The following is an 11662-nucleotide window of genomic DNA, read 5'->3' on the forward strand; positions in this document are numbered from 1 at the left end:
TGCAGGATTAAGAGTGTAGAATAAGGTCATGCAGAATAAGGCATTAATATGCGCTTAATAAGTACTAATAAACAGCCAATGTTATAGTCATATGCCTGCTAGTTAAAAGACCCTAAAATAAAGTGCTACCGGAAACAGTAATATAATAATTTGACAGCTGTCAGTTGTAGTTTAATATTAATATAATGACCAAAGCACGGGAGTCTCGTCCAGTTATTCAGCTCGATAGCTTTCTTGATGTTGTGATGGACACCGCCTCTTCAAGCCTGCTGCGAGTAATTCTCCGCTGTGATCCTCAGGAACACAATGACTTCACTTATAACATGATCCGTCAGGCTTCGGTATGGATCCATACCTCATATCTGTCACTGCTGAGAAGTGCTCCGGTCTCCAGGTCTACTTCTGTCGGTACAAGTTCGGGATTTCTGTTTGGCTGGAGTATTTCCACTTAGTGTAACATATCTGGGATCATCCTGATCATCCTCCTGAAGCTCTTTCTCAGCAGTGTTAGGCAGGACCATGTCTTCGATAGAGTTTGTAATCTCGATCCAGCGTTTCCTTCTCTTGTCGACAGTCCTGCTTTTCTGCTGATGTGGAGAATCTCAGTTTCATGCATCCGTGGTTTTCCAGGACATGTTTGCAGCTATAACTTATAAGGTGGAGGAGCATATTGCTCGTGTTTAGCCAGACAACATGTGCAGAAAACGTGTGATTTTTTAAAAGCAAAGAATAAAATCTCATAAGCTTATAGAAGTGTTTAATAACGTAATGTGTAGAAGGATAAATCCTGATTACTGATTAATATCTTTCTTATAAATCACTTAAATACCCTGAAGCGCAGTGGACTCCAGAATCACCCTCACAGTAATGATTGACAAGGACAAGCAGTGCTTCTGTCATCTTTATTATTTGACATTTCTCTGCTTTGACAGGTGAAATGCAGGTGACACGGCACATGTTGAGTGTCAGCTGATCCCGACCATCCGCTCATGAGGAGAGACTCCAGAGATGAGATGAGTGTGTCAGACAGAAGAGACTGAGAGCGGCAGTGTTGGGACAGCTTTGAACCTCGGATCTACTGGGCTGTTTTTGATCAGATTTGATCTCTTCTCAGTCTGTAGCGTTGATCATCATCAGCTCCTCAGTCAGTTTGAGCTCCAGACGGCCCTTCTGGTGAAGAAAAGAGGGTAGTGACAGGACAAACAAACGTCTTTGTTAACTCGCGGTCCTGTGAATCCGAGAGACCAGACGGGAGGAGGAATTATGGGAGTCTCAATCCAATGAACTCCTGCTTTTTCTCAAAGTAGTAGTTGAATCGAGCCCTGGAATACCTGAGAAAGATTGAGAGAGCGACACATGAACCAATAAATTCAGCTGTTTCTTAAAAGCAAAACCTTTCGAGAACAACAGTAGTCAGTCATGATTACTAATAATAGCAACTTCACTAAAGAGAAAGTGAAATATCTAATTTAGTTACTTTGAACACAAAACAGACTGAGTGTTTAACAGTGTAGATGTGTTGGACAGTCTCGAGATGGGAATGGACTCCGCTGTAACTCATCCAGAGGTCCCTGCCTCATTTTTTATATTTGTTCATCTTTTTTCTGTAGAAGGACAAACATAAATGGTGATGAAAAGGTCTCAGATGTATATTTACTGAGTAATAATCATATGGAGCCAATTTACAGGGGTGTAAAAATGACTTTATAAAGACGGCAGCATCATTATTTTATTTTCACGCAGAGATTGGTGGATCTGTTAGTGAAATCTGTTGACTTTATCAATCTTTGTTTCATTATATGCCAACAGAGACAGTTCAGAAATGAAAAAAAAGCACTTCTTGTGTTTTTCCCCTCAAGTTTGCATGTCTGTAATACAGGGAGTATTAAATATATCTTAATATCCTTTCATATTCTGGTTCTTAACAAACCTTTCTTTTGAAATCTTCATGTTAAAGACCCTCGATGGCTCAATCCCAGAGATATGGAGATCTCAATGCAGCTCCAGGAGTAAACGGGTGAACTGTACACATTTTCAGTGACCAGAAACCACATTTTCTATACAGCTGATACTTTCTTTCTCATTCTGAATAAACTTTCTTTTATAAATCTTTAGATTTAAGGCCCTATATATTTAAATCCCATTTTTATTGGGACCCCAATGTGACTCCAGGTTCAAATTGTTGAATTTACCCATTTTCAATGGTCAAGAACAAAACGTTGGTAACTTTTTAAACAGCTGGTAGTTATTGTGTTTAAAGAAGAACGTGTCACAGGTCCCATTTCCCATGATCCTCCTGTCTTCCTCGTCATCTCCCCATCATCACTCCTCGTCTGACCTGATCATCTGCTCTCCCTTCATAATGCACTCCTCGTCTGCTCTTAATGCTCTTTACATGTGTTTTTGGTTGTGTGATTCTCCGGCGCTTTTATTGTGGAAGTCCGTGAACGCCTCATCTCTGCAACACGTAACAAGAACAAATAACCCTGAAAATAGAAATTAATCTTGTTTTCCTCTATCAAAACAACAGAATTACACACACACGTCTGAGGACCAAACATTTTCCTGAAGTTTGCAGGTCTTTAATTCAAGAGTGTTAAAGATATCTTAATGTAGTTTTAGATTCTTGTTCTTATGAAACTTTTCTTCTGCAATCTTCAGTTTTAATAGATAGATATAAGATATAGATATAAGGATGTCACTGCGGTAATACTACTACAAACTAAGGGACTGAACTATAGGGCCTTGGAAATTAAGATTTCAAAAGGAAAGTTTATAAAGAAGGATAATCTAGAAGGATATTAAGATATCATTAATACTCCCTGTATTACAGGCGTGTAAACTTGAGGGAAAAATACAAGATGTGCCATTTCTGAGCTGTCTCTGTTTGCATATAATGAAACAAAGATGGACAAAGTCAACAGATTTCACTAATAGATCCACCAATCTCCGTGTGAAAATAAAATAATGATGCTGCCATCTTTATAAAGTCATTTTACACCCCTGAAATCTGGAAATTAGTTGAAACTGAGTTGAAAATGGACTACTCAGTAAATTTACATCTGTGACATTTAATATTTAGTCTTTCATCACTATTGATTATTGAACCGAGTCTCTAATTACTCCAGTTAACATCGAAGAACAGCATCAAAATAAACTACACATGCCCTGTCCAAATCTGTGTATTTCTCTTCTCAATTACAATCTGATCTGAATTATTGACTGTTCACATTGAGCATCGCAGCCGTGTTGATCCGATTTGTGTGTCCCGCGAATCTTTTGGTTTCCCGGAATATGTGCATTGGTTTCTATGGCAGTATACTGAAAAACAACAGCAGCAACATGGAGGTGTTTTCAGTAGAGATGTCTCTTATCTACATCTTGACAGTGTGTATCTGAGAACCGTAGGAGACTTTATTCAGTGCTGTCGTCTCCACCGCTGTCAGTCTTCACTATACTTCCTGCTCGACCGCCACTTGATCATTACTAATTAAAAAATAAAGGTTTATTTGTGTTCCTGTTTTGAAGACAAGAACGAGAAAACTAATGATCTGAAGGTCCACGGAGCGATTTCAAGCCACATCTGAACGAATTTGTAAAATGTGATGTTTTGCTGTTCACACTTTCTAAATATGCTGAACATTTTGTGTTGATTTATAGTGAAAACCAAACAGTGCTCATTAAGTAATTAGTGTTAAGACTGGAAAACAACACATGAATGTTGTCCTGATTTGCAGTTTTGGACAGTCTCTTTATTCTCCAGCAGAAGTAATTGAGGAAAGGAGGGTGACGCACCTCTTGAAGTCGAAGTCGATAGTGGAGTGTTTTGCCTGCAGCAGAGCCCACAGACACCAGAACAGATGCGCCGCCTGCAGACAGAAGGAAGGGGTTTATATCAGATCATTTACAGACGGGGCATCATCATATTACACAGCTTGTGAAAACGACCCCGCGCATGCATGTCCATCTTTATTGCTCGTGAAGCACACTGTCAATCATTGCTCGCACATAACTGTTAATATTTAATGTTTGGTTAATCTCAATGCTATAACACTTTCAGAACATCTAATTTTTATCACCATCTGACCGGAAAACTATAGCTAGAAGCTCCTGAACCCAAATCAGCTGAATCAGACACCGTCGGTCAGACCCTTCCCGTCTCCCTGAAATACTCACCAAGGAGAACTTGCAGACTTGCACGTAAAGCTCCAGGAGCTCTTTCTTGGTCACGGCTGAATCCACACCGCTGCAGCTCTTGAAGCTCTCCAGATACGCTGTGAGCCAATCAAACTGAAGCTCTCGACTCGGGTACAGGCTGGAGTCCACGTCACTGACGCCTCAGAATCAAATGATCACTTGTGTGTTAGAGAAAGTCATCAGCTTCTTTATCTTTATTATTATTATTATCTGTACCTGCAAATTCATTAAAGTGGTTTCCAATATCATAAGCTTGGTAATTAAAATCAGCATATTCATAGTCAATGAATTTTACTGTGCCTAAAATCAGAAAAAATACATAGTTTAGTTATTATGAGTCTATGAAGACAATATCAGAGGCAATTTAATAAAACTTCTAACTATAATGCTAGTCACCTTCTTCTTGGTTATAGATGACATTTTTAGTCAGGAGGTCGTTATGACACAGTACCACTGGAGAGCTGATGTGGGTAAGATGAGTCTTCAGTTCCTCCATCTCTCTGATGATGATCTTTAGGCTAGGTGTCTCCTCATGGGGCCTGAAGGACACAAGGTGTGCTGAACATTTTCATATTCTGATGAATTAGAGCTGCATGATCCTCGATGAAATCATGATTTTGTGGTTTCAGCAGACAGACATGATTCTGAACAGACAACTAAACAAAATAACATGTGATTTACTAGAGGTTAGGGGTGTAACGGTACACATATTCGTCCTGAACGGTACGGTACGGACGTCATGGTCCGGTTCACGCAGTCAGGCGATGAATACAGTCGGTCACAGGCGATTCACACTCCAATCCAGAAGGGGGCGCACACAGTAATGCAATGCTGTTTGCTAACCATCACAACAGGACAAAGCAGATGACGTAGATACGCGTGTAATCTCTCAACCGCAGAAAGACATCAATAAAGCTTGAGAATAATCTCACGTAGCGTTACATTCACCTCAGGAGAGTCACTCAGTGTCCGCAGCATGTTAGTTCACCAGAGAAATCAACTCTTGCACTAAATATATGCACTATATTAGCTTATATAGTCATTATATTCACTTTACCTGTTAGTAATGTCTTATTTATTAGATCAATAAACTACTCTTTGATAAAACAGAAGCACCTTTGTTTAGTTTTCTCTCCCTGCTGTACCGAACCGTGACTCAATACCGAGGTACGTACCGAACCGTCATGTTTGTGTACCGTTACTGCCCTGCTGGAGGTTCTGACAAACGTGGATTGCTGCAGTCTATTTAAAAAACGATTGATCTGAATGAATGATTCAGCAACTCAATCATAATTACTTGTTTCATTGCTGAATGAATCTGCATTTTTGAATGAATTTCTTGAAAGAATAATTTAATGACACATTTTTTAACAGTCTTGTCGCCACCTGGTGGTGTAACGATGTAATGATACCATCATTATTTGAAATGCCGAGTTACTGATTTACTCTATTTTGGTCGCTGCCCTAGACACCAGTGTTTATATCTGAACTATGAACTTTTATCCCGGTTCTTCTGCGATAATATGAGTATTTGTAACTAATGATGCTGTGTGTGATTGAAAGACTGTTTGCGAAGCTGTTTCTTACTTTTACTTCATTTGACCACGTACCTGAAAGCTGAGTACAAGAACTGAGCAAAGAGTTTGTCAACCAGCAATGACTGCATTTAGTGATGCATTTGATGCTTTATAGGTGCAACTTATAAAAGTTATTTATAGTAAGTTAGCATGTCTGTGCATAACTTCAGGATCACTGACATGACAAATCTTTGCTGAAGAGCTGCAGCAGAGAGGAAGATTACAGATCTGATTCACTCCATCAACTCCTGTCATTCATGTCCTCACTGAATATAATTAATGTAGTGCTGCTTGATGGTAATCATTGAAGATGTAATAATGTGAGACACCTGTAATGTTGCAGTAGTGTGGAATTTAAATTGACCATCCATTCATTTTCCACGCGGTTCTGTGTAGAGTATTTGATGTTTGTCCTTTCAAAGATGAATCCATAGACATGAATCTATAGATGTGTTTCATATCACTGAGATGATCTTACCTTTGCTGTTTAGCAGCATCGGATCTCTGGACCAGGTTCAGGAACTGGGACAATCTAGACCACAAAACTGGTGTCACGGGTGAACTGTCTCCAACTTCTCCTGGCTTTATGGAATGGATTTTTCCCATTTCTGTGGCAATCAATCTGCAGTCAATGAAAAGTGTCATTTCAGTGATCATATTGAGAAAATGAAGTAGCAATAAAAACATTATTAGGTGTTTTAGGTAGCTTGAACTGCCTACAGTCAGCCATATTGAGGCTTAACACAATTCAACTATCTTCTTAGAGGTCCAGAGTGTCAGTGAAGAGTCCACATTACCCAGTGTTCTTCTGAAATCATGAAACACCAGCAGTGCTCTCAGACCTGTAAACAGACGGCCGTCTCAGCAGCGTGTCGTCCAGCACGACTCCTCGCACAAACTCATAGCAGATGCCGTTGGTGAAGCTGCAGTAGAGCTCTGGACCACAGCCGTGTTTGTGCAGCACCTGGAACATCTGCATTTCTTTATCCCGGTCCAGAAACAGCTCCGTCATCTGCCCATAAACCCTCACCAGTAAAACAGGACCTTCTGTCAGAGAGCCCACATAGCAGCCCATCAGCTGGTTGGTGATGCCCTCAGTGAAAGCCTGAAAACAACAGAACAGTGATTCAAATCAGCACTGGTGGGCTGTTCTTCGTTCTTTTGTTTATTGTGCCATTTTTCCAAACTCAGCAAGCAAACACCTCAGTGAACACATCAACATCGCCATCATACTGGTCCAGGCAACTGTAACTCTCATAAGTGAATGAATGAAAGATGCCTGACTGTTTTGAGGATACAATCCAAACATGATCTTGTGAAGTTACTTTCACAGGCGGGGCTGAACAGCCGTTTCTGGTGGTATTCGGTCATTATAACATTACGTTGGCCACCAGAGTCAGATTATTAATAGCGAACAATAACTAGTTAGCTTTGAAAGCTGACTTTATAAGACATGAAATTATGGCTGAGATCACTGCTAACAACACACACACAATCGACCCAAACGTGATGATCAGAAGCCCAGTTGGTTCAAGCCCTTTGTCACTTCATCTGATGTAGCCTACTGTGTTCCTGAATAAGGGGAAATGTTGTTCATGGATTGTATTGTTGACTCCTCATTTGAGAGAGGAAGTCTGGGCTGTTCTGACGTAATGTGTGTGAAGAACGGAAGTGAAGAGTAGGGCACAGCGGGGCTAGAGGCGCCTTTGATGTTATTTTCCTCTGAACCACTAGATGGCACACAAACTTGCCGCAGCACTTTCCCAAACATCCGCTTTTCAAGATGCACGTGCAAATGTGTCTGATCCTGGACAGCAGCGCAAAGCTGATTCTGAGGCAGTTTGATCTAATATTTGATGTTGCAAATGAGAAACGGTTAAATTAATGTTGTATTTTCAGACAAAGGTCATAATTTTCAGTTTTGTTTAAGGCAATTCGAGCAACAGTTTTTCAATAACAGATGAATATGTAAAAGTATGGTATTTGGGGTAAAAGACACAATAATTAACATGATAATGAATAGCTGACTGAATTTTCCGTTTGTTGACATGACGTTTAATGAAACAATCATATTTAAATATGATTTCATAATAAAACATCATTTATTGTTACTACAGTAAATCTATATCAAATATTATGGGATCTCCTTCAATGTTTTCAGAAGCTTTACTTTTTTTTTTAAAAAGTATTTCTGTATTTTTAAAATATATTTTTATATTAACATAGGCTTATTTTAATGACAGTATAATTATTGAACACAAATTAAATATTTTATTTATCAAAATAAACAGAAAATAGTACAAACTTTGCTAAAGTGATTCTTTTGAACAACTTTTAACCTAAACATTATTGAAACACATTTTAGCTAATGTATTTGTATGAATACTGTGTGCCTTTTACACCATGCAACTCATACATTTATAAGATTTTTAAACAAAATTAACCACTTTATGATTTTTTTCCACACAAAATCTGTTGCTTTATCAATGTTCAATACAAACATATATATTTTTCCTCCAGTCATACACTTTGAGAGTAGTGAAAAGCACAATTTTTCATAAAGTGTGCCTTTACCCTATACAAGAAGGATGAAGTTTACTCCTGTCTCCTGACAGATACCACAAAATGAGTCCTTATGTTAGGGTGTATATGACCCAGCCCCCTTTAAGTAGTGAAAACACATGCGTTATTATGTTTTTTAATCCTGATACAAGGATATTTAATAATTTTTCAGAAATGTAATTTTGACTTTATAGTAATGCTTCTGATGTCCTCTATGACAGTGGTTCCCAACCATGTTCCCGGAGCCTCCAGCACTGCATATTTTCTGTCTCTCCTTTGTCTGACACTCATTTCAGGTCTGGAGTCTCGACTAATGATCAGAAGTGTTAGATTGAGGAGACATGGAAAACATGCAGTGATGAGGGGCCTCCAGGACTGCGGTTGGGAACCCCTGATTCATGACACGACTGCACACAATAAGAGATGTTTGGGTTATACTGACACACACACACACACTGTCAGTGTTTTGGTCAGCATGCATTCAGTTCATTCGTCAGTGTCCCATGAGATCCACACAGGAACCATCATATCATGATTCAAACATCTTTCCATGTGAACTTTTTACCGGTGGAAAACAGTGGTCAGTTTGGACTGTGATCTGTTCCGGACCCTGTGACCCGAGTACATGGCTATATTTTTAACTTTTGTTCCAACCCTCTGACTGACGCAATACATACTTTTTTCTCTCATTGCTTTTTTTCTTTATCTTTACACATTTGTAAATTTTAGTGAACACCGTGCATATAAATTGTGATAAAAGGCAATGGAAAAGGGAAGATTAGAATTCATTAATCGTTAATGTACGTCAATTATATTAGATTAAACACATTAGGATATACAGTACCTGTAAAAAGTTTGGAAACATTACAGTTTTTTAAAAGAAGTCACTTCTGCTCACCAAGGCTGTGTTTATTTAATCAAAAAATACAGTATTCCAGTGTAAATCAGCTGTTTTCTATGTCAATATACAGTAAAGTGTAATTTATTCCTGTGATCAAAGCTGAATTTCCAGCATCGTTACTCCAGTCTTCAGTGTCACATGATCCTTCAGAAATCATTCTGATATGATGATTTGATGCTCAGTAACATTTATGATTATTATTATATTATTATTATTACCAATGTTGACAACAGTTAAAGGGGTGGTTGATTATGATTTGATTTCTTTAGCTTTAGTTAGTGTGTAATGTTGCTGTTTGATCATAAACAACATCTGCAAAGTTACGACACTCAAAGTTCAATGCAAAGGAGAGATATTTTCTTTTACAGAAATCGCTTTTTTAAGGACTACAACAAACGATTATTAGGAACTACAACTGAGCTTCTTCCTGTGTTAGTGAAATCACAAACCCTAAAATTTACATAAACCCCGCCCCGAGAACACTCAACAAAGGGGGCGGGGTCAAGTGTTGGGCTGCTTTAGAGAAGAGGAAGAGTTGTTGTAGTCGAGTGTTGTTGTCATGCCGTCATTTTACGCCGGACTGCTTCACAAACGAGGGTCAATTCAACACAAAAAGATGAACATGACGGCACATGCTAGTGGATGAGTTGAATCAACTCCACAGCAACTACATCAATTTATCCACTAACCATTCAGAAACGTCTAAAAGTTGTAACTTCTTCCTGAGTCTCTCCATCAGTGTCGACTCCGGTTTGAACAATGTAAGGCTGAACACTTTCCTCATTTTGGCTGCGTGAGATTCTCCAGCTTTGTTGTTGTTGAGCTGTTAAAGCTCCGCCCTCTTCTGGAGCAGCAGCTCATTTGCATTTAAAGGGACACACACACAAACAGCGTGTTTTTTGCTCACACCCAGAAATAGAGGCAAATTTGACAAGCTATAATAAAATGATCTGTGGGGGATTTTGAGCTGAAATCTTCACACACACATTCTGGAAGACACCAGAGACTGATATTACATCTTGTGATGCCTTTAACAGTGCAGCTGACACCTGTTAGTCACAAACTGTGTCCTCCAACGCCACATCAGGACCCGTGTTCTGCAAAAATGTGCTCTGGACTCACATGAGCAAATGTGGAGCTGTTTGTCAGAGCTGATGACCTCGAGGGTTACGCTCCAGCCAGAACGAGTTTCCCTTTCCCCTCGAACACTTCCAGAATCCCCTCCAAAAAACCAGTTAAAACCATAATATTGCTGAATATTTGCTGTTGTTCAAAACCCCAAATGAGCACAAGCCAAAGGTGATCGTGACAAGGAACCAAAACTACATCAGATGGACAGTAATGAGAGAGGAAAATGAGAAAGAAGAAAACAGGCTCGAGTCCGTTCTTTAGTGTCATGTTGAGCATAGTGTAATATATGCAGTGTAATATACAGTGTGTGTGTGTGTGTGTGCGCGTATGTGTGTGTGTGTGTGTGTGTGCAATGTCAAGTCAGTTGGATAAATCATGTAGCAGTGCATGGATGTAAATGTTCAGATTGAGTGCAGGCCATCTTTCATTTCCCATTCAATAATTAGGGGGAAACCCTTTTCCTTTTGGACAGGAATAATTATGGAAATAAAAAAAACTCTTTCAGTCCAATTTAGGACTCCAACTCTTCATAATGCAAATACTAAACACCTACACAAACTAAATCAAATGATTTTTTTAAAGTCGCTTCTATTTAATGTTAATAATGAACTTGCCTTGATCTGAACATCTTCTGGTTTCCACTCTGGCCGCAGCTTCTTGAGAAGTTCAGAGACGCCGTGTCGAGGGCTGCGCTCATCAATACAGACGTCTAAATGTAATCTCTTGTAGCACCCATCATCTGGACTCCTGTTCATTTCCATTCTTTTTAAATGCTTCGCAGCTCAGATAATCTAAATCAGGTGAATGAAGGCCTGAGGAAGCTCTGTTTAAGAGGTCTTGTCAGAGTGTGGAATGATCTTATCTCAGCGAGTCCATCGAAAGTGTCGGGCTCGCAGGGACCTCTGTGTGTTCAGTGACTCAGCACATCTGTGGGACTATCAAAGTACAACGTTCTGTTGGGCATCTTCACTGCTTAGTTAGTGCAGAGTTTTACTTATTAACTCCTCGCGTTCCAAGAATGAAGAACATCCTAAAGAGGAAGATCCTGATGCTTCTGATTGAAGTAAGAATAGATTGTGAATGTGCAGTCATCGTCTTTATCTCCTAGCCAGTGCTGGGCACCTTACTTTACACAAGTAATCATAGTTCAAGTCACTTCTCACGAATAGTTACTGAGTCAGATCATTATAAAAGTAACTAATTACCAGGGAAAGTAACTATTGCGTTTCTTCAAAAAAAAAAAAAAAAAAAAATTTTAGAAGATGTCAAAATAAGTCAGAAAATGTCAAATAAC

At 39.2% G+C, this 11662-nt stretch overlaps 1 protein-coding gene across 2 annotated transcripts; it reads right to left on the minus strand.

The window, feature by feature from the left end:
- Positions 1–896: 896 nt before the first annotated feature.
- On the minus strand, positions 897–11191 carry zgc:113516 (uncharacterized protein LOC541449 homolog). Of its 2 annotated transcripts, XM_067380709.1 has the most exons (8): positions 10983–11191; positions 6617–6879; positions 6253–6396; positions 4594–4736; positions 4414–4497; positions 4177–4337; positions 3796–3869; positions 897–1331 (listed from the first exon to the last, which is right to left on the minus strand). In XM_067380709.1, the coding sequence occupies exons 1-8, from the start codon at positions 11127–11129 to the stop codon at positions 1262–1264; spliced, it is 1086 nt and encodes a 361-aa protein (XP_067236810.1). In that variant the 5' UTR covers positions 11130–11191; the 3' UTR covers positions 897–1261. The 2 variants fall into 2 exon arrangements, with proteins under 2 accessions (XP_067236810.1, XP_067236811.1); XM_067380710.1 differs by lacking the exon at positions 4414–4497.
- Positions 11192–11662: the final 471 nt, after the last annotated feature.

The sequence above is a fragment of the Chanodichthys erythropterus genome, unplaced genomic scaffold (genome assembly GCF_024489055.1).
Source record: "Chanodichthys erythropterus isolate Z2021 unplaced genomic scaffold, ASM2448905v1 ctg000170_np12, whole genome shotgun sequence".
NCBI lineage: Eukaryota > Metazoa > Chordata > Actinopteri > Cypriniformes > Xenocyprididae > Chanodichthys > Chanodichthys erythropterus.